Raw genomic sequence first — 24,294 nt, 5'->3', positions numbered from 1 at the left:
GTATGTCCTGAACTTTGGAGCGGAACATGAAGGTATTTAGACTGTTGGGAAAGATTTCTGCCTGAAGGGAAATAATCAAAGAGAAAATGGTGAAAATGTATCCCATTATTTTGATTTGCAGTTTGCTGCTAGAAACTTGGCTTTCTTCTGAAGGTAAGTTAACATTCATCTGTCTTAACCTATCTAGTTTATGTACGTGCTTTTAAATTTTTTAGAATGAATCACTGAATTGTCAAAATCCTCAGTTTGAGCTGGTCAATGTAAAATCTGTTCTAATGATTAAAGACTGAGTATTTGTTTGTTACAAGCAGTCTTTTGAAATGTGAAAACAGACAAATTAGAGTTAGTACAGAGAGAAACTGTTTAACACAAGAAGACTTTTCATGGTTTGTGTTGTGAAAAAACAAAGAAAACAAAACAATCAATCATCATATTGTTCCTATCATAGTGGAACTAAAAGAACGTAAGTCTTTGACTTCAATAGCTGTTCAAACTCAACATAAAAAGCCTTTCAAAGTAAAACAATATTCCCTTGCCAAATCTTCAATGCTTGTCAAATTACATTATCTGTGTCCTAGAAACAGACCTTGGCGTTTGTGATTTTTTAGCATGTCTCTTTTGTGCACGTAGCTTCAGTGTTTCTGCCGAGGGATCTGGCGGGGTCTCTTCTGAAGAGACAGAAACGCTATAACACAGGTAGATTTGAGGAGATGATGAAGGATAATTTGGAAAGGGAATGTTTCGAAGAACGCTGCAATCTAGAGGAGGCCAGAGAGGTTTTTGAAGACCAGGAACAAACCGTGAGTTACATAAGCACGTTTATCTCGAAATGTTTAGGACTCTGTTTACGAGTTTAAAAACTTTCCAATCTCTGTTTCAGATGAAATTCTGGATCACTTATATGGGTGAGCATAAATATTCTTTCTGATACATGTATCTTTTAGAACACTGATTATAAATCTTTTTGTATCTGTTTGTATGTTTCTGTACTTTCTAATTTGTCCATAAAGTGTCTGTTAATTTTACCTTACGTTAACATTGTTGCATATATTCGTATCATGATTATGGCCTCTCCTCCTTTCAGATGGAGACCAGTGTCAGTCATCTCCCTGTCAGAATGGAGGGAAATGTGAGGACGGTATGAACACATACACCTGCTGGTGTCCAGCCCGCTTTAGTGGGAAGAACTGTGAGTTGGGTAAGATCCACGATCCTCACAGAAAGTCATTGATTGTTATGTGAACATTAAAATATGTTGTGTAAAGAAAATATACAACAAATGTTTTAATATTATATCTTCTAGTTCATCAATTTTTTTAATAAATATCCCAAAATATGTTGTTTTTAGTTTTATTTTATATTTATATAAGTTTATTTCGAATTGTGTATTTTTACGTTTATTCTAAATTGAATATTTTTAAAGATGAAGCTTATGAAGTTTAAAGATAGACACACAAACATGTATATATTTAGATCATAAAAACAATCATGAAATGAATATAAATATCATAATTTCATATCAAATAAATAATATACTAATCTTTTATGATTTATTTATTTATTTTTTATGTGTCCAAATCAGAGGTGGAAAGAGTACGAAAATATTCTACTCAAGTAAAAGTACCATTACATTAATGAAATTTGACTTAAGTACAAGTAAAAGTATACAGTCTAAAAATCTACTCAAGTAAAAGTAAAAAGTAGCTCATTTAAAATTTACTCAGAGTAAAAATTACTTAGTTACATTTTAACAGTGGGAGGGACGCAAAAATGGGACAGGCCAAGGGTGTCAAACTCAGTTCCTGGAGGGCCACAGCCCTACACAGTTTAGATATAACCCTAATTAAACACATCTGATCCAGCTAATCTAATCATTTAGGCTTATTCGAAAACTACATGGTATGTGTGTTGGAGCAGGGTTGGAACTAAACTCTGCAGGGTTGCGGCTCTCCAGGAACTGAGTTTGACACCCCTGGGATAGGCCTATACGTAAATCTCAAACTAGTTGTTTTTAATTAAAGGAATCAGTTATTTAGAATAATTAGACATTTAGGCTGTTACCAGGCAAATTAAATCAGTATCAACAAAATTCATCTTTGCAATGCAGAGGAAACACAGAAGCTTCATCTGAAGTGGCATTTAGATGTATTTACACACTGTTTAATGCAGAACATGAATGTATTTAGCCTGCAGTTACAAATGCAGAAATAATGTTTTGATAAATAAGACAAAATGTTGAATACTTGTTTGAAATTATAAAAAAAAAAAAAAAAAAATCAAGATACTTTAAATGTGAAATTAAAACCGCCAGTAGGTTTCAGCAAGTCACTGTTAATAAGTGAGTCATTGCGATTGAACTGAATCATTTAAGCGGTTGATTCATTCAGGAACGAAACACCATCATGTTGCTCAGAGACTCAAAACAGTGCTGTGGCTGTGTTTGGAATTATTTTTGTTGTCAAAATAGAGCGAAATCAGGCAATGTAGTGTCTAAAACGCAAGTCTTTTAATTAACTTCTTATTTTTTGACCTGTTGTAAGAAACCTTTATGTAATCATGCTGATTTTTGGAGAAAAAATGGCACTCTTCGTGTGGTATTGATATACTATTTACTATATGAAATTATATAAATATATACATTTTCTGCCCCTATATCTTCAATTTTGTGATCATTCTAAATGCATTTTAACAGACTGAATCACGCAGTGAAAGAACGCGGCACTCTAATGCGCGCGCGCACTTAGTCTAATCTACTAGTCATGTCCGTCTGCATCTTTCTTGTGATTTTTAGCGCCAGGTTGTTCTCTTGCCCATTATTTACTGCAGTAGTTTCCAGTAGTTTTTTTTTTACATTTTTTAATTAATGTGTTTTGAAATGTAGCTAAGTACAATACTTAAAACAAAATATACTTAAGTAAAAGTAACATTACAGATTTTAAAAATTACTTTAAAAAGTAGAAGTACACAAAAAAGCTACTCAGTTACAGTAACGAGAGAGTAAATGTAATTCGTTACTTTCCTCCTCTGGTCCAAATATCTCTGCATTAGTACTTTGTCAAAAAGAAATTCTTAACCTTGTGTGCTTTTGTGACTCTTAAAGTCTTCCTCTGCTAAAACCTTATTTTATCTTTCATGGGTTGCTCTGGTGCAGAAATGGCAAAACAGTGTAATGTAAATAATGGAGGTTGCATGCAGTTCTGCGTTGTGGATAAAATTTATGGGGCAGTGTGTGACTGTGCCGAGGGTTACAGACTGGCTCTGGATGGCAGGACTTGTGAACCTACAGGTACTATAATCCTATTCCCACTTATTACATGCCATTTATCTGCATTAAGCCAGGACGTACACTGTATTTCAATCTTAAAAATCTCAAAGCTTTTCTTATATTGTGCGATCCTTTCATCCTATGCAGTAGCATATTTTAAATACCATTTTCATTGGTATAAAAAATGCCATTTTCGTTTTAGGGCAGTACCCATGTGGACGTCTTGGAGCGAATATTGCTGAAATACTTAACTCAAGGTCTCTTATCAGTGTTGAGAATGGAAATCAAAATCACTCTCTCAATCACATCAATACAACAGAACACAATACAACAGAGTCCAGTCCTACAGATCCTACTGATGTGAACGGGACTAGCACACCTCAACCTACACTGAAAAACATCACCTCATTCTTTCCCACTCGGCCCACCTTCAAAAATGCAACAAACAATGAACATCGTATTGTAGGAGGAAACGAGGCAACACCGGGGGAGATTCCATGGCAGGTAAGTGAAGTGATGAATTGTGTGTCCAAATAAAACATTCATAAGATTTCTCCTCACCTTATGAAGCAAGGCTGGTATAATCTTCTCTTTGTGTCGAAAAATCCACAGAACCTTTTAAAGAGAACATTACAATAAAAACCGTAATATCAGAACTCTTGAGGGAAATTTAGACAGTTTTTTCTTTGTCATGTCGGCAGGTGGTTTTTATGGAAAAGGTGAATAAGATTGCATTTTGTGGCGGCTCTCTCCTCAGTAAAGAATGGGTCATTACAGCTGCCCACTGTGTTGAAGGAAAGGTGGGATCTTTCTTCATCAGAGTGGGTGAGAAACCAACTACACTGTCACATGGTTGTTATTGATATTTGGTTATAAAAAAAAAACATTCTGCAGTTTTGAATAGTGTATATAATTTATTATTTTATTATTAATTTCACTGTCTCTTAAAAATCTACAGTTAGGTATTCCAGAGCACATGTGATGTGATATCACACATATTGTCAATGAGTTACTATATTTCTATAGGGGAACATGATGTGTCAAAGAATGAAGGAAGAGAGAGTGACCACGGCATAGTGGAGCACCATATCCATCCACGCTACAACTCTCAACGGAGTCTTTACAATCATGACATCGCCCTGTTGAAGCTCAAGGGACCCGTCCAATTCTCTGACTATGCCCTGCCCATCTGCCTGGGCTCTAAAGACTTCACAGAGCACTTGCTCAGGAGTGCAGAAAACTCCCTGGTGAGCGGCTGGGGGAGGCTACGGTACGGGGGCATGGAATCTAAAACACTTCAGAAAGTAGAGCTCCCCTACGTGGACCGGACGGAGTGCAAAGGCAGCAGCACCGACACCATCTCCCGCTTCATGTTCTGTGCCGGTTACAGTACGGTGCGCAAGGATTCCTGTCAGGGGGACAGCGGAGGACCCCATGCCACCCGCTATCTGAACACATGGTTCCTCACAGGTATCGTCAGCTGGGGTGAGGAGTGCGCTAAGGATGGAAAGTATGGCATCTACACCCGTATCTCCAGATATATGTACTGGATAAGTAATGTTACTGGCATCAGAACAGGACATATGTCCAATACTGATCAACAGAATTGGAATTAGGTTAGGCCTTTGTGCAGGTTTGTTTTAAAAGTATCATAAAAACATATCGGAATGAATTGGAGCTCACAGACATTTTTTTACAGATGATATTTACTAGTCATCATACAACAGACATACTGTAACAATCAAGAAAAAAATATAGTTTTCCATCTTACACTTTGTGCTTGTACATCTAGTGAAATTATTTTCATACATGATATACCACAAAGCAGTATGAGGTCACTTTCATCTTTGTAACTCTGTACATATTATACACTAGAAGTGTATGGCTTTAAGAAGTGTACTTCAAACTGAAGTACACATGAAACCCATTCAGACCGCATCCACTTTTCTTCTCCCTTGTCAAGCCCTCTTTTAAAATAATGACATGCAAATGTACACTACATTTCAAAAGTTTGGGGTCGTTTTTATAACTGTTTTTACAATGTAATTTATTCTTGTGATGGCAAAGCTGTTACTCCTGTTTTCAGTGTCACATTATCCTTAAGAAATCATGCCAATATGCTGATTTGATCTCAAGAAACATTTCTTCTTATTATCAATGCTGACAACTGCTGCTAAATATGATGTTTTGTGGACACCATGATTTTATTCAGCATTTTTTGATGAATAGAAAGTTCAGAAAACAGCATTTATTTAAAACAGAAATACTTATCAGTGCCTTTATTTTCATGCCTTTTGATCAATTAAATGCATCTTTGCTGGATAAAAGTATGCATTTCTTTTCAGAAAAAAAAAAAAATCTTAGTAAAAATCTTACTGACCCCAAACTTTTAAACGGTACTGTATTTATTCATTGCTGTTTTTAATGCGGTTAGCTAATATAAATTCACCTCAATGGTTTCTAAGACTATTAGAACGAACAAGTTTACAGTGGACGTTCTAATGATGTATACCACCAAGTTTTATTTCAATGACAAAAACGGACCCAAATATGGTGGAAGTGCTAAAAAAAAATGAATTATGCTGTTTCTACAGTAAACCCGTACAAAAACACTTTGACAACTAAGAAAATTTGCTAAGTAGTCCAGAAAAGCCATGTTTGAACTGACTTAAAGTGAATGAATATAAACATGGATCATCTGAAGGTGAGCAGTATGTTTTTAAGCATAACTGTGTAGCAATAAAACAATCACATTGCTGACTACTGATTTGTAAAGTTTTCACCTCACGTACTCTCTGAAATAATATTTATTTTACATATTTCTCTGAAATATTTCTTGGAGAAATACTGATGCAAAAGTAAAGTCAGAGTAATAAAAAAAGAGGAATTAGTGTCAACCGGGTAGGTTTGGGAATGGAATGTTAGGTTTTGGCACATAAACTAGATACTAATGTTTAGTTTATCTTTCATTCTTTGTAGCACTGGTATCCATTCCAGCACTAAAATGGCTTTTTAAAACAAGTGTCCGAGGAGAGAAAAAAATAGTTTTTGCTTTTCTCTCAAGCCAGTTTACACCCCAAGCCATAAACCTTCCTGTTTTTAATATACACTTAAATACTGTGCTAACTACACAAATACATGTTTTATATCAAGTTATGGCACAGCATGGTGATGGTACTTTCCAGGGATGAAGTGGATCAGTGTAAAGTGCTTTGCAAAGCTCCTTTTATTTCCAGACTGTATTGTTGTAGGTGTGGTCATTGGCTCGTTCGAGGAGAGAGAGGAATCCCTTTTTGTCTTTAAATCCAGCATAATCCAAAAATCCCCCACTGATGGCAGATGGAAACTTTCTCTCAGCTAGGCAGCTCTGTTTTCCTGACTTGGTGTTTGTTTGTGTGCTTCAGGTTGGCGTGACTGGGCTCAGTCCTGAATGACAGAAATGGCCTTTAGGGTTGTCACATGGTGTGAGCTTTGTGTACATGTGGTTTATGTACTTAGGTGTTGCTGGGTGTCCTGCTGTTTATATTTCCCGTACCTATGAGACAACACCGAAGTGCTTTAGAGAAAGAAAAGCTTCTATTGCAGTACAGTACTGTATGTTCAGATCTGATCAAATAAACACATTCAGTTTGTCTCTTTAAAATAAAATATTCAACATGTTAATGTAAGCTGCATTTTAGAATATAGTATTCTTATAAAATCATTAGACCTGTAGAGTTCACTCACCATAAGCCCCCCTCCTGATTTAATGGAGGGACTTCTGCCTGCATCTCCCAGCATTCTCAGCAGTGTATCAACAGGGAGTTTTCCTTCACCTCCACGAGTCAAATTCTTAACATGCCTGTGGGAATTATAGCGTGACACTGATCATTAACTTGAAATTAGAGTGATTCTTGTTGTGTAACTAGTGATTCAAAATTAATGTGTTCTTGTAATTAATCAGTGTTCTATACCAGAAGCAAAAAAATGCTAAATTGCATCAGAATTTTGAAACCAGATTTTAGGGAATATTTCTAGTTTTACAGGTGGCTAAGTAGAACATACTAATGTTTTGTAAAAATAAATAAATAAATAAATAATAAAAATAAATAAATAATAATATTAAAAAAAAATAATAATATATATATATATATATATATATATATATATATATATATATATATGATGAAAAATACTGTAAAACAGTAATGTTGTGAAATATCATTTCAATATTAAAATAACTGTTTTCTATTTTAGTATATTTTAAATGTAATTGATTCCTGTGATGGCAAAGCTGAATTTTTAGCATCCATTACTCTAGTCTTCAGCGTCACATGATCATTTATTTACACTGTGAAATATAATCTTTTGCAATTAAAATTATTGATTTTAGTTTAGTGTTTTGTTTTTTATTTATTCTGAAAAACCCTATTTTAATATCGGTTATGATAGTAATAGTTATCAACTGTCTTATCAACATCAGCCAGAATTTTAAGATCGGAGCATGTCTTATATGTTTTGCTCCTTGAGCATAAATTAAAAATAAAAAATGACTCACCAAAGCCCCATGGCACTCTCCTGCAACACGTGAATGACATCACCACATTTGATGATTACATCATCCTTGCCACACTTTAAATGGTCCACCATTGCTCTATACCTTCCAGGAACCTAAAAGACAACAAACAAACCAGCATAGTACAAGGTCATAACCATTATATATAGACTATGCACAAACAAAATCCTTCATTGTTGATGAAGTTTTCCCCAAATGACTGGGAATCTTAGTGATATCTAAAGGTCCGAGCTCACCAGCAGCACATCGTCTTCTTCATCAGAATCTGAGATGTTTGAAAGGTCAGTGGTCCAGTCCTCCAGACCCTCACAGATGTCCACTGAGTGAGACGTCCCTGGCCAGCCTGCAACCCACAACCAGCCGAACCATAATGACATTCTCCCCTGAACGGGTTGTACATTTTTTGTGCATTGCCATTACGCCATTCAATTTCATGCAAATAAATGTGCCACAATTTACAAATTACATATTAAAAATCCCATTTCAAAAACCTATTATGCTCGATAGCATAGTGGATTTTCCTGTTCCTATCAACTAGACTAAATGCCAGTGAAAATAGCCTTTGCATGGCCTCTGACTCACTGCGCCGGTTGTGGTGGCGAGGACGTGGAGAAACGATGACTGGGTCTGTCAGAACCGGACTCACGCGGCCTGAATCGGCCTCCTCTGAGCTGACGGACGCCTCCTGGAGCTTGCTGTGAGGGAGGACATCAAAACAACCTGAGCAGCCAGTGATCTGTGTGGACGTCCAGGGCATGCATACGGACATATGCCTCACACTGACCCACCAAGCGATGAACCGAGGAACCGACGAACGGAAACAAGGGCGTCAAAGGAACACAGGGCAAAAACACAACAACATCCATCAAACGTCATAACAAACAGGATAATCTGAAACCGGACTGCGGTCAATAGAGTAAAATGGCAAATAAGCTCAATATTAATGATGTGAGTGTAATTTTCAGGAGTTGACATGACATTGACCCCAACCCTGTTCCACTGAACAACAACATTCAAATAAATTGTTTTGAAAAAAAAAACAAATATAAAGTACTATGTGCTGTAAATGACTTCTCAAATTTAATTATAAATTTCACTGTTATTATTATTTTTTTTATAAAATTATATTTGTATCTTTAATACATTCTATTAATTTAGGGTGAAGTATATAGTTTTTTTTTTTTTTTTTTTTTTAAGTAGCCTAACATCCGTCACATAAATAATCCTAAAAATCACATCAAAATAATCACAGATTTGCATACTAGCTGATTAATTATCCCATGACTTAAATTAGATTTAAAATAGATTTAAAAGTCCAATTAGGATAAAATGCTTCACTAAATGTTTAAAAAGCATGATGTTTGAAAATAGTTCTTAATATTTATTAGACAGTCATTTACTGCATGTAGCATTTTATGTTTGATTCTCCAAAGCTCAAATGTTTCTATAAAGTAGGTTTCAGAAATGGCAAGAATGTGCGCTTCTAGAATGTTTTTCATGCCAGAATGGTACTGATTAGTACTATATCAATCAAGCAGATGGGCTCAAAGCATACAGTCTTTATGTATGTGATTTATATAAGGCAACACTGTTCGACAAATTCTGTTGAATTTTGTTCATATCCTTCCATATGCAAACATGAATGTTGATACACTTTACATCCATACTATAGAAGTAAGGATCACCTGTCAGCCAAGGGTGGAGATAATGGCTGCTCACCATCCGGGTGAGCATCACCTGAGAAAGTGAAACAGAGTTTGACTCACTAAACATGACAGATTTATTTAAGGCATACCAATTCCTAATTTAAAACATTCAACACTGATATTAACAGAAATGGAAATGCAGTGTGGAAACCTTTGCCAATCTTTTGCTGATTGTTGAGGATTTTTCTAATCTCAGTGAGCCATGCAATCTTCACATCTACAGTTGAAGCCTGCAAAATAAAACAATTATAAAATACAAATCCATTTTTTCCACCATAATTTTTTTCTTGTTCAATAATCAATTTTCTTATATAATATTTTTATATTTACTATATAAGAAAATACATTTTTAGATTTCATATTTATAATTTTATAATATATATATATATATAATTTTATATAATATCTTTTTTTGTATTTTATTTTAATTAAAAGTTATATTATTATCAAAACAATTTAAAAAAATAATAATAATTATTATTATTAAAAAAAAGTTAAACTGAACCCATCATACACTTACATTTTTTTTTTTTTTTTTCAATTTTTAAAATCCTAAAACTATCCTTTTTAAATTAGATTTCGAATCCTGAATTTTCAATGTGGTCCCAATGTGTCTTAAAAATGGCTAATTAGTTTCTCTGAAGTGTTTTTTAAACACTCATTTTTTAGTTGTGCAAACAAACTGACATTTTATGTTCAGGACTTGACATTAACATTCACTGTGAACAAGCATTTTTTGATATATCTCCATCAACGAGGAGGTATTGAGGAGGCGTTATTAAGTGATGACAGAGGCACTTGTAACTTTTTACCTACTGCATACTGTGGAGTTTTAACCTTGATAAAATGACTCACCTGAACAACATACACCTCCTCTTTTCCGTTATACCAAATTTCAAACTTCTTTACATCCCCTTTGATGTTTTCTGTGATACCAACAGCACTCATCTGCAAATGAAACAGAGGGGTCAAAGATCTCACTTGGAAATTTAGTAATGCAGTTTTTTAATAAACTTGTGGGTTTTTTAATGGCCAATGGAATCTGAGTTAATCCTAAAACCCCTTTCATAAAAACCTCCATCTCTTTGAGCACACTTAAAATAGAGCTGGAATAAATAAACAGGTGCTTAACCTCAGCATCTGTGCAACACAAAATGCTCCAAAATTGCTTAAGTGTACAAAACAGGTCAATGTTGGCAGGTTAGCTGCTTGGTGGATGTCGTAATTGTAAAATCTGCCTGCAAAAAGCATCTTTCTACTTTGACGTTCATTCAGAAGTATTATTTAAATAGCAAATCCGTTGATCTCTCACTGACCATCAGGCAGTGTTTGAAGCTGTAAGAGGCTGTCCGATCATGTGCCTCTCCACTCTCCTCTCTCTTCTTGCAGAAGAGCAGAGCTCTTTCGTGAAGGAACAGATGCCTTTGCATTGGTTTAAAGCGAGCCATGTCTTTCATGCGCGTTGGCCCTTTCCTATGGTTGATCCAGATGTTGAAAGACCCCTGCATAAGGACGCGGCCCAGGTCACTCAATACGCCCTAGAGGACATGGAGAAAAGCGAACTGTCAGTCACGATAATCATACAACCATTAAAGGAACAGTACACCCAAAATGAAAATGTGCTGAAATTGTCACCCTCAGGCTATCCAAGATGTAGGTGTAGTTTTTTTCTTCATCAGACCAGATTTAAAGAGACAAGACATTAACTGATTGACTGGAAATGTGGATTACTTGTGGATTTTTGTGATGTTTTTATCAGCCGTTTTGACTCTCATTCTGACGGCACCCATTCACTGCAGAGGACCCATTGGTGAGCAAGTGATGTAAAATTTCTGCAAATCTGTTCTGATGAAGAAACAGACTCATCTACATCTTTTTTTTAGCAAATTTTCATTTTTGAGTGAACTATTTCTTTAATATTCCTCTTCTATTCTTCCTCATTTCTTGGCCACACCTCAAAACCAGTGATGGCAATTTGATGCATGGAGTCATTGACAGACTTGAGGAGGTCCAGCATGGCATTTAGTGCCCCCTGCAGCTCAGATGCATACTGCGAGTTTGAGCTGTGTTTTAGTAGTTCCTAGTCAGAGAGACATACAGCATTTAGTATAATAGACATCTGTGGGGCAAAAAAAATATATAACAAGCATGGATATGTTTTGTCATAGTTAAGCACCTTCAGAAGAAGCTGGTACTTGGTTAAGCGTTGAACAGGTTTCAGCAAATATGAGTCCAGACCTAGTTTATGATCCAGCTTCTTTTTGCACTCCTACATAAGAAAAAAGTTCAAATTAGCAAAACAAACAATCTAAAACACTAAAAATTATTATAAAATATTACAGTAATCACTATCTATCCTTATCTGCTAGTGTTGTTTATTGTAACCATGTTAATCAGTTGTTAAAGTATGGTTGTGTGATATAAAAAATATCTACAACAATACCTGGATGAAGACTGAATCTGAACACTGCCTCCAGAGGGCATCTGAGCGAGGTTTGTTCTGGCAGTAGCGCTCGTACACCTGAAAATTTTCTTTCTGCAAAAACATTCATTACAAGAGAACTCTTAACGGGCATTAAGTATCCAGATAAGTGGTTCCTTTATTACTTTTCTATGCCGTCACAACCGAATCTTCAGAACAACAGCAGAATAAATCAGATTGTGAATGTGAGTTTGCAGTCTAAAACATTTCTTATTTTCATCAGTGTTGTGGAAACCTTGAAACATTTTTTTCAGGATTCTTGACCAGCGTTTGTTTTGAAATAGAAAATATTTAGCATCATTATAAATGTCTTTACATATACAGTATATGTATGACACAGATTGGCTCACCCGTTCCAGGAAGCGTGCTCCCACTCTCTCTGGGGTCTCTAAGCAGCTCTCGAGGTCCTGTAGGAATATCCTGCACAACAAAGACAGGATCAGCATGAATGTGTATTTATGCATCCATGTGTGTGGTCATATTTCTCACCTGCTGTGGAATTTATAGATCTCCGGCAGATTTCCGAACAGCTCTTCTTTCTTTTTTCGCAGTACAGATGGAAGTATATTAGAGAGAGATGGGTTATCCATCTCTGTCCTGTAACCCTGTCACAACATCACAGAGCAGTCATTTTTTTAGAACTATTACATTATAGCTCTAATTATACACTTTTCATGTTGTGTCTTTACTCATTGTGCCAAATCAGACCGAACACAGTTTATTTGGTTTTTATTTGGCAGTCTCCACCAATAACGGAGTCAAATGTGTGTGTAACTACATAATCAGGCTCTGAGTCACTGCGACACTATAAACTACAGTGTGAAAGGAAAGATGTGATTTCAAAATGAGTGCATCCAAAGGTCATCTACAATATTACCACTGCGAGGCAAATGGGATGAGGGAAAACAAAACACAGACCAATTATTTCAAGGTCATTCGGTCAAGACATTACCAGCAAAACAGACAGCAGCTCCTCCACATAGATTCTCTCCGTCTCAATCAGCTCCTTCATTACATGGCTGCAGAAGCGAGGGATGCATGGGCAATAACAGAGGAGAGAGGGGGAGAAAGATATGAGGACAGAACGGGAAAGAGACTGGTGAGAGACAGACAAAGAGAGGAGGTTGAGAAGAAATTCATGATTCAAGAACATATTTTTTTGTCAAGATATTGCTTAAATGCTCACCGTTTGTGCTGGTCGGGGTTCTCAACTCCCTCTGGGCTGTAAGACAGACAGCTGCGGTTCTCCTCGTAGTCGTGCATGACCTCTATCTACAAGAACCAGAATAAAGTTCCTAAAGCTGTCAGCAACGAGCAGACGAAGTGCGCTTTGTGCGATTTTGAGATGAACAAGGATGGTCAGCCAAACCTTTTTAGTGCTGGGACCTTTCCGTGAGGCCCTTTTACCAGGAAGTGCGAGATCAAAAGAAAACCTTAAACTGGAGTTCACGTCAAAACCTTTGAAAAAGACAAGAAACATTCAGACAGATGGAAACAGTAAGTTTGTCATGTGCAAATGTGGTTGAAATAGATAAACATACTGTGTTTTGGAGAGAATGCAGGGGATTTGCAGCGTGGCGAGTTCTCGGGCCTTGGAGCGACCAGCTGGATGGGTCTGACCTGAATATCAGCCAGTTTCCTCAGACAGGCCTGTCTGCTCTGGATCATTCCCTGCACTGTTGATAGCTTCTCTGTGACAGCCTCTATCTGAGACTAACAAGAAAGGAATGGGGTGAACTTAAAATAGGCACTTGATCGATAGAGTGCGAGTAAGGACACACTGTAGAAAAAGAGGGAGATGGCATTGATGCATTCCAGTGTCTATACTTCAGCTTCAGAGCTCAGATCTATCTGCCACAGGATAAATTGCAACTTTTTATCTTACAATTCTGAATTTTCTCGCAATTATGAGTTTGTATCTCACATAATTCTCTTTTATTTATTTATTTTTTTTGCAATTCTAGGAAGAAAAGTCAGAATTGTCAGATATAAACTTGAAACCACAAGAAAAGAGTCAATTCTGAGTTTATATCTCACAATTTTGTTAAAATTCTTACTCTGTGGCAGGACAAAAACAGAATTGCAAGAAGAGAAAAAACGTCTGAATTGTGAGATAAAAAGTCACAATAACCTTTTTATTTATTTTTTATTACATGGCAGAAACAGGCTTCCATTAAAATAATTTATTGGATTTTAGTATAAACTTCGTCTGATGCATTTCTGCTAGGAAGATTACATTTAATGTGGAAGCTAAATATTTTTATCTTTCCATTTATTTTCTTGCTGTCTAAGATACTGCAAGATATTAAAGGGATAGTTCGTCCAAAAATGAAAATTCTGTCATCTTTTCTCACCCTCATGTTGTTCCAAACCTATATATGATTTTCTTTATTGTACTGTATGAACCACTAAAAGAAGATATTATGAAGAATGTTGGTAAGCAGTTTTGACCAAAAAAAAAAAAAAAACTGAAACTTTATGTTCTTCAGAGGAAAGAAAGCAAAGGGTGAGTACATGATGACAGAATTTTCTTTTTTTTTTTTGGGTGGGTTACACATTTAAATCGCTTTTGTAATTGTCCAATGATATCATTTAAAATTATACAAATTATTTAAACTATAGAACAAATGAAGCTGAATGAGCACATCCTCAAAACCTGCATAAAGGTGGTCCAAAAGTATGAGACCACTTTAAAAAACTGCATTACAATCTGAGAAAATGTAATTAAAATGTATTTTAGAATGTGATTTGTAATGAAAATGTATTAAATAAGAAAAATGCCAAGTATATGCATTTTTACTACAGTGTTTTTGTGCTTTATTCCATAACCGTACCTGCAGCTGTGGTGTGAGTATTGCCTCAAACTCCAGACTGAGAACGCCCGGGTTAGACCGCACCACTGAGGGCGCCGTCTCCATCAGTCTCTCAATGTCCTGCAGGGCTGCCTGCGCCCCTTCTTTGGACTGAAACTTATCCAGCAGCTGGTTAGCCAGCAGATAGGCCCCCTCATCACACCAACGCACAGTCTGCCCATACAAAGATATGCAGAGTCTGTATGTGCTTTGCATAAAGTGCATATATCACATATTTCTTGCATTTGCATAGTTATTACCTCCTCCAACCGCAACAGCAGGTCTCGTATACGCGTGAGAGATGCCCGTTTGGCACGTAGAGCTGTAGTGAGAGTGTCAGAGTGATGCCTCAGTTCATTGCAGCGCTGAACTATTAGGGCAAGAGCGTAGTGATGACTCGCTGCCAGCTGGTGCCCATGCAGAATAATAATCTGAGCACGGCCCATTTCTTCCTGCAAAAACAACAGAGCACTTTTGGCTTTTAATCAATGTATCAGTTAAAAGGCTGGTCAAACTGATCTTAGCATCAACTTCAATATCAATCAATATTGGTTGTGTGCTCAAAAAGGCATGTTTACTAGTAGAAAAGAGAAGGTCAATTATTTTAATCTTTAACATATTAAACCTCTGCTGTGTTTTCCAGCATCTCGAGGTCTATGAGTAGCTGCTCCGTCTGGGCCACTGTTGTCCCCACAGATGCAATGGCTTTCTCCTGTGCACTGAGTTTCTCCAGAGTGTCTTCCATCTGTGCACAGACCAAAACCAAATAATTATGTTCACTGATGCATTTTTCCAAGGTTTTTCCTTAAATTGTTTATATTAAATGCTTAATATACAGTGAGAGTAGAGTCATCATGTAGTCAAAGGTGTAGTAATCAACATAACACTTAAAAAGCCATAGCAACTCGAATCTGTGATTTTTTTTTTATTCTGTTCATTTACAAGAATCCTCCAAATGAACTTTCCAATGGTGCATTGATTCTGTAAAATGACTTGCACTTCTCAATGCCATGCATAACAGAGATGAGGACCCTTGAAAGACAAATTGATTCACTTGAATGAATTGGGTGGTTACACATGAGTATGAACTGTTTGGGACAAACCGATGCATTACAATAAATTGGACTTTCCAATGCTGTACATAAAAAAGTGGATCACTTAAGACTATAATGACTCTCTGGCCTTCCAACGCTCTCTGACAAACCAAATCACTAAATAAATCTGACTTTGTAGCACTAAGGCGAGAGACCGGAGAATGTTTTTACTTTATCTGATGGTAGCAAACTTGCGCAAAGTATCATTCGCAGTATACAGTGACATTGAAAACAGCAATGTTGCACTGTACCCTCCGCAAATATCTGGGGATAAGTTGCTTGTTTCTAGAAAAGCTGGAAAAGTAGTATTTTAAAAGTACAATCACTAATTTTAGTACTCCAACACTGGTCTGCACCTCATGGAAGCTCATCTCGTACTGGAGCAGTTGAAGGTATTGTTGGAGCTTGAGGTGGTGCTTCTCAAAAAAGCCATCGAAAGCCATTTCCATGTCCCGTAACTGTGCCACGAGCCTGCAAGAAACAAATGGAACATGATGGGACTTTTTCACACACAGAACCTATCTAGAAAATTAAGTTGATTGCAATTTTTGCAGAAAGATGCATTGTGACCAAGTGGAAGTTAAATGGATGTCAACCAATCCAATACTGGATGAAATATTATAGAGGCAATAAATACAGCATGATTTTAAATACCTGAATCACATTCAAATTCCTTAGAGAGTTATTCATCTACCCAAAAGAGCTGATGACAATGATTTACTTACTCTGCTGGTGAGTAATAGCCTACGTACCTCTGCACTCTTTCTTTGTCTTGGCTGATGTCCCTGTCTTCTGCTGCAGCACCTTCCACAGCTTTTGAGGCCTCAAGGTTTGAGAGAAGCTGTCGTCCTTCCCTCATAACTGACCTAATGTCATCCTGTAATAGTTTTCAAACCATATGTCTAATTCAAATATAACTTAGGTATTTATATATATTCATACAGGTATTCATACATTTTTTTTACAGTATTACAGCTTTCTTTTAATGTGTGAGCAACTTGAGATGCTTTTATATTATTTTAGTTGTCTGATATTGGCATGTCAGTGGTGAAATATTCTGTTGTGAAAATCATCATACCAGTTATTGTGTTTTATATTTAATAGATTTTCCAAAATTCTGAGAGTACACTGTAAAAAGTGAAAGTTGACTTAACTTTAAAAAATTGAGGAAACCCGTTGCCTTAACATTATTAAGTACAAGTCAGTTAAGTCAACTTATCACTTTTTACAGTGTATGGGATTCAAAATCTAATTTAAACCTGGGAATGAGTTTTAGGATTAAAAAACTGCCAAAATGTATTTAAATTATAACAACATTATGCCGTAAAATTTCATATTATTTTTCTATTTAAAAAAAAAAAAAACTATGCTGAAAATATAATGCATTAGATAAAATTACATTAAATTAGAAAAAAAATGTCAGGCCCCAATGTTTATGTGCATAATAAATGCACAACTGCAGAATCATCCCCATACCTTCATCTGCCTGTATTTCTCAGTGTGTGATCTGAGTAAGTACTCAATGCCGCTGGCTTCATCAGGCAGCTCGATCTCAGACAGCTCTGTGCCGAATGTCTGCAGTAATTGAGCGATCTCCTTCACTGTCACTGCAAAACTCTCTATGGCCTGGAGGGGGCAGCACAGACAAAAATATGCATTACTCAGCATTTGCTGCTATTGTAGGTCAAAGCATGCAATCCAAGTAAACAGATACCATTTAGTAAGTGGTGTTTCTCTTATCTTATTAAATAGTGAAGCATGCAATGCGATTTTGTGATTTAATTTCAATTTGTGAAGCATATAATGCCATTTTTTGTTACAGTACAAATGTCTTCTTGTTTCCCTGCATGAAATCAATGTGCTGCTATGGAGTGCAACAGAATGCTTACCGTTTGCAGAACTATCCAGTCACTATGGCATTCCTCCAGCGTACCGCCAAACTCAGTGCTCAGTTGATTTTCATCAATGAAGCGAAGCAGGTCTGTCAGGGAGCTCAGCATTACCATCTGAATAAAGGAGGAAAAGAAGCAGGGAATTTATTTAGCATGGTATATTTAATGAAAATTGTGTTAAATAAGATTAAGAGTCCATTCATTAAGCAGGCTAACCTTTTAAAGGTGAAATGGCCTTTTAAAGGAATAGTGCACAAAAAATTGCTGAAAATGTACTCACACTCAGATCATCCAAGATATAGATGGGTTTGTTTCTTCATCAATAAACTCTCAGAAATAAAGGTACAAAAGCTGTCACTGGGGCAGTACCTTTTCAAGAGGTACATGTTTGTACCTAAAGGGTCCATTTTGGTACCTTAAAGGTACATATTAGTACTTAAAGTGTACATATTTGAACCTAATAGGTACAAAGGTGTACCTTTTGAAAAGGTACCGCCCCAGTGACAGCTTTTGTACCTTTATTTCTGAGAGTGTACAGATTTGGAGAAATTTAGCATTACATCACTTGCTCACCAGTGGATCCTCTTCAGTGAATGGGTGCCGTCAGAATGAGTTCAAACAACTGATGAGATGCTGATATCACAATAATCCACAAATAATTTACACAACTCCAGTCCATCAATTAATGTCTTGTGAAGTGAAAAGCTGCATGTTTGTAAGGTGTTTAACGTTAAATTATCACTTATGGCCAAAATCTATTGTTCCATCCAGGTTTTTCTCAGCTTTTTGGACTCTCATTCTGATGGCACCCATTCGCTGGAGATGATCCATTGGTGAGTTAGTGATGAAAATTATAATCCTCCAAATCTTAGATGGCCTAGGGGTGAATAAATTTTTGCATTTTTCATTTTTGGTGAACTATTCCTTTAATGGCCTTATTATGGATGAATAAAGTTGAAAATAAATAGATTTAAAATGTCAAATGTTGTCTCACATTATTAGTGGGCATTCAAATGAATGACTCAGAATTATACAATTTGATGTTTGTTTTGCTTCTCAAGACATCAGGTATGCATCTAATGACTATATCATAAAGAACCTATTGTTTTTGCACCACAGAGGAATCTCGTCAGCTCTTACCGGCATCTTGAGAGCAAAGTCGTCCTGACTGAAGCGGAAACCCAGGTCTGTTCCAGTGGTCTGCAGGTGGGTTTTGGGTCTCAACACTAAAACTAAGTGCAGATGTCCAGGGAATGACATCTGAAGATGAGATATGATATTTCATATGGACACATTCAACTCACATCCAATCACATAAATCCGGATGATTTAAAGAGCAATAATATCATAACAATTTAATCAGAAACAGCAGGGTCGCTGCTTGTATATCATCCCCCTACTTCTAATGTGTTCACAGATGTAGAAATCTAGGTCAGACACCCACCTATGTCCATAAATGTACATATTTAAATTATAATTAAGTAAACAGATGAAACATCAAAGACAGAACCCGAAGTACAATTACAATGTGTTTTTTAGCCTTCAAAATACTAAAATGTGAAGCTAAAACCTCTTGTAACACCTTCCTTGCTGATTCAAGCAGGAAATTCCATCTAACTAGCAACTACTATGCACTTTTTCAGACTCTTAAAGACAATCAATGTCCATGGAAATCCAAGGCTGACTCTGTTTAACTGCTAATGCTGAGAAGTCAGTGTAAGCTGTCTGTCTTCTCCCTTTTGATTGACATATGATCAGTAAACCTCATCAGAGACACTTTTGCTGCCATAATCAGTAGTCCTGCAGTTTACTTCATCATCAGGGGTTAAAATATACCTTTGTGGTGCATATGTGTAATGACTAGTAATAAAACACACATGCACAGCCAAAATAATTATTTAGTCTATTATTATTGCGTTAGTCATTATCCATACACGGAGTCACAAGCGAAGTGGTCGGCTGTTTCAAACACCGATCATCGCACATGCCTGTAATCAAATGTAAAACGCACCAATGCTGACTGCAATAATTATTCCGATCCTAACTAATAGTCAGTATTACAAACGCGCGCGTTTATAGTCTTGTTTATAGTTTCTCATTAATCTAAAGCAAACCAGACTCCCACCCGCCGCCCTGCATTAGCGTTCGTCAGTTCTGCAGCATAAACCCGGTCCAAAACAGAGAAGAATCCATTTTACCGCAGCCCTCTGGATCCGGGGCAGTCCCCTGAGTGGATTAGCCTCCGCCATTGTTTCTAATTTGCCCGTTTCGTAGGGATGTAGACCCACTTCTTAGCCTCACAACTTCCCTCCCTCCATGACTTTGTCTGCGGGACTGTGAGCAGCAGCAGCAGCAGCAGCAGCGATCAGCCGCAGAGCGGATGCTGCAGTGCCGACGACACCTTGACCGCACTTATCTGCTCATTACTGTCACACCTATAATACATGGCCCTCTTACGCAGAACAAAATTTATCTACGAAACCATAGTTTTGTGTAATTTGCTCGAATCAGATCTGATTGGGTTACATTGCAAGCGTCACACTCTAGTGAGGGGCACGAATGATCAAATCCAGCACCATGGACAGAGATTGATAAGCACTCGTGCAGTAATTCGGCCATATATACCTACTTCCCACCTACCTCACATATAATAATCATACAAATGTATACACATACTATACACCTAAAATATATGTGATATAAAAATGAAATATTATATGAATACAATACATATTTTATGAATTTTATTATAAAGTAATATTTATTATGTATTACATAATAAATACGTAATAAATATTTACAGAAATTTATAATAATGGAATAAGTGGGTAATGTTTAATATATTTTATAAATTACCCGGTTATATATTATTTTTACTAAAATCTAATTTAATATGACTGAACCTCCTTGACTATAGGTAAAACATTATTACATTATATACACACACACACACACACACACACACATTAATGTGTGTGTATGTATTTATGTATGTATCTATATACAGTAAATATAGATATATTTATATTCAATTTGATTTGTAACAAATTACATAATATATAAAATAAATATTCATATAAATGTATAATAGCAAAATAATTTATTACAAAATATATAATTTTATTCAAAAGTTGATTTTATATTATTTGGTTAAAATCATTTAATATAACTGAATCTACATAAAACATAGCATGCACATGTTTTAGATATAAAGTTATGAAGTATATATATATATATTCAGAAACTAAGAAAAAAGGGTACAAAAACGGCACTTATATACTTATATTATACATACATACATGCATATGTATATCTCAGAAAAAAAGTACAAAAAGGTACTAAAATGTAAATATGTATATGTAAATGTGTATTTTTTTGTGCATATATATTGCTAGTGATCACATTTATCCACCATAAGGGTAAAGATGGTGACCTAAGTTTTTAGACTTCGATTTCAGATATAATAGATACTGATTATGGATGAGAAGCGTGAGAAGTATGAATGTCTCTGATGTGTTTGATAACCATATAACTACACTAGACTTCCATTAAAAGATATTAGAAAATGCTGGCAGTCAATCAAATTAAGGATAGGCCTATGAACTTTGACCAAAGATCTGGATGGTGCTCAACACGTTCCTGGCATGTTACAGGGCTTTTATCGCCAGCCACTGTGATTAGGCTTTTTAATCTTTGTTCTGGACATTCACAATGAGAGTGAACAAATCTTTAAAAGCTTCATTATTGTAAATATTACTTTCTATTATTACTGGAAGCATGCAGATAAGTTATGAATTTGAATTAAAAGATTCTCCGAGCCTTGTTATCATGAGAAATAATGAGTGGCCGGTTTTCTGCTCTTAGGAACGCAAATTTTGAACCATTTCACTTGTCATTTGCCACCCACACAACTTTTCGACTTTGTGGTGCACATAATAGGCAGAAGCCTGTATAGGGGACACTAACTCTTCTTCAATCCATCCTTTAGGCATTATTTAAATATTTTTTTAATAAAGACCACTGATAGCATTTTTACAATTCCAAGCAAAATTAACTCAAGTTTTAGCCAAGTTTACTATTATTATTTTTTTATAATCAAGAGTCATTTGGTGCATTTTCAAGAACACTTAAATAAGCAATAACGCATAAAAGACTAAATGTTTGAAAACTGTGTTTGGTGACTCTTGTTCTGAATGTTCAGAACAAAGATTAAAAAGCCTAATCAAAGTGGAAGCCTGAGTACATGCCAGAGAGGTACTGAGCACCGTCTAGATCTTTGAATCCTTGGGCATTTAAAAAAGGTCAGGCCAAAGTTCATAGGTCTTTACTTCGTTTGAGTGACATTGGTTTTGTCACAGAGGACTGCAAACACTTTCTAATAAAGAGGGAATCCACCCTGTGCGCTCAGTAGACGCAATCCCATTACGGACAAAGTTGGTGTGTAGACAGATTAGGAGAGATTAAACTCTGAAGCAGTCTGTGCCAACTATGGGCTAACAGCACCAGAACCTAACTTGATATCAATAAATTACCTTTATATGGAAGTTCGGCTAATGTGAACGCTGATGATACAGATGCCATCTAGGGAGAATGTGTAGCTTTGCATATATTTAGAAGGTGTGAGGTAGACTTCTTTTAAGTCATTGATTAACATTGTTTTGGATCATAAATTATTCGAGATTCAAAAATGTTTCAAAAGCAAATCTGCCGCTACATTATAAGTGCCCGTCACTGGTTGAGTCAGAAAATGTTCAAATTTTCAAAAATATTCAACAGTCCTGTATACGATGGATACAAGAGTTCAATTCCTTTTCTGAATAACTCTAAAATATTTTCTTTGATTATTCATTTAGAAGTTGTTTAGAAATAAGTACATCTGTGTTTATACGTGCACTACAGTCTTTGACACTTTGTTACCTGGGCTTTACCTCTTTCTCAAACAAGCCTGCCCACTCCCTCCCTAAAGTGTAATTACAGACGCCCATGAGCTCCTCTGTAATTACCTTTGGATTAAATCCTAAGTCTTCACACTTTGAACTAAAAATGGACTTTAGATATTAGAAGTGAAAGACTACGATCTTTTTAAACCATTTTTAAATTACTTATAATTATCAACCTCCACACCGTATCTAATGTAATTAATGATCTTAAATGTGTAATTTTGTGTTGTTTTTTCTTATGCATCAATAAAATGTCCCCATATAAGAGAGGTTTGTGTGACAGTTTTAACTCGCTTTAATTAAATCAATTAACGTCTCGTCATTGATAATTTGTCGCCATTTATTATCTCCTAAAAATAAAGACATATACTCTTAACTTAATGTTTTGACTCGACTGTAGCTATTTAAGTGAATTCTTAGCAATAAGTGGATTACGCTCAAGAAATGTCCTTAGGGTGCCAAATCTCGCACCAGTGAGACACGCGCCACCTGACTGCTTGAGCTTCTGGGATTGGTGGAGAGCCTTTAGATAAACATGATGCCGTTGGACTGCCGGTACCTGATAGGAGGGAACAGATGGAAGCAAAGGCCATCTCAGTGAACACTAACTGACGCTAAGAGATTTACTTGTGTTGAGCAAAGGGGGATTTCATAACAAGCTTACATACACCTTTTGTGCAAGGAAGCTCCTTTAATATGTAGGGATATAATTACATTTGTAATTAACTATTCGCTACACATTTTGCCACAGGTGTGTTAAAAAATAAATGAATAAATAAATAAGTAAATAATTGGCACACAAATAAACTTTAGAAGATAACAGCTCAATCTGATTAAACAAAAATAAAAGATTTTTCTATCTTTTTGTTACATATTTGTCTTTAGGGGTATATGTGAAATAAAGACTATAAGCGTATAATTAAAAGTATATAATTTAAATAATAAAGAAAACTATTTAATGACCACCACTCAGTACAAAAACCTTTCATATAAGTCAAAGGCTTAAGAAAATTGCTCAGGGGTCACTGGACTTTCTAGCCTGTTGGCCATCTGGTGCAGCGAGACTCCTACTTTATCCTTCTTTTTGGGTTTCCTTAATTAACTGTACTTTAAGTCATAATCTTGTTTGTGAGAAAAAGGACAAATAAATGATTAATAATGGAAATCCTACAATATATGCACACTGTTTTGTAACTAAAATTGTGTACAAACAATATGTACAGAGCTTTAATGAGGTAGTGTACAGGGTGCATGGTCTATGTTTAGCCATGACATCACTCACGGTTGTTTTGAAGTTGAAGTGTCCTGCTCACGTTCCAACTGCATACCAGCTATTTCTATTTGTGTAGGGATACTTTGTTTACTTACATTTTCTAAGGCAATGTTAAATAAAAAGATCTGCATTTTGAGTGGCTCAGTTAGGTAATGACGGAATGCAAGAAAATTGAATCATCGCCTCATTTACTGCAGTTTTTTTTATTTAACTGATTAACACAGAGACATGAATT

The 24,294-nt window shown here is 35.9% G+C and overlaps 2 protein-coding genes across 4 annotated transcripts; one reads left to right on the top strand and one right to left on the bottom strand.

Annotated features, from left to right (window-relative positions):
- Nucleotides 1-5,040, top strand: f9b (coagulation factor IXb). Its single transcript, XM_058789592.1, has 8 exons — nt 1-153; nt 631-800; nt 881-905; nt 1,085-1,198; nt 3,152-3,286; nt 3,468-3,769; nt 3,967-4,090; nt 4,292-5,040. Exons 1-8 carry the CDS (start codon nt 87-89, stop codon nt 4,879-4,881), a joined length of 1,527 nt encoding a protein of 508 aa, XP_058645575.1. The 5' UTR covers nt 1-86; the 3' UTR covers nt 4,882-5,040.
- A 138-nt stretch (nt 5,041-5,178) lies between these two features.
- Nucleotides 5,179-20,270, bottom strand: LOC131548349 (proto-oncogene DBL). Of its 3 annotated transcripts, none has more exons than XM_058789589.1 (27): nt 20,045-20,270; nt 18,987-19,106; nt 17,844-17,960; nt 17,431-17,580; nt 16,707-16,831; nt 16,311-16,425; nt 15,486-15,605; nt 15,121-15,312; nt 14,843-15,034; nt 13,550-13,721; nt 13,378-13,466; nt 13,195-13,280; nt 12,961-13,027; nt 12,498-12,613; nt 12,359-12,428; nt 11,970-12,062; nt 11,703-11,795; nt 11,481-11,606; nt 10,843-11,064; nt 10,382-10,474; nt 9,678-9,756; nt 9,506-9,557; nt 8,403-8,599; nt 8,057-8,163; nt 7,803-7,915; nt 6,992-7,106; nt 5,179-6,821 (listed from the first exon to the last, which is right to left on the bottom strand). In XM_058789589.1, the coding sequence occupies exons 1-27, from the start codon at nt 20,093-20,095 to the stop codon at nt 6,801-6,803; spliced, it is 3,093 nt and encodes a 1,030-aa protein (XP_058645572.1). In that variant the 5' UTR covers nt 20,096-20,270; the 3' UTR covers nt 5,179-6,800. The 3 variants fall into 3 exon arrangements, with proteins under 3 accessions (XP_058645572.1, XP_058645574.1, XP_058645573.1); XM_058789591.1 differs by having other exon boundaries at nt 8,403-8,515; XM_058789590.1 differs by having other exon boundaries at nt 12,498-12,547.
- Nucleotides 20,271-24,294: the final 4,024 nt, after the last annotated feature.

This window comes from Onychostoma macrolepis, chromosome 10 (genome assembly GCF_012432095.1).
Source record: "Onychostoma macrolepis isolate SWU-2019 chromosome 10, ASM1243209v1, whole genome shotgun sequence".
Lineage (NCBI taxonomy): Eukaryota > Metazoa > Chordata > Actinopteri > Cypriniformes > Cyprinidae > Onychostoma > Onychostoma macrolepis.
Note: the sequence above shows the minus strand (reverse complement) of the source record. Positions and strands in the feature narration are given on the sequence as shown.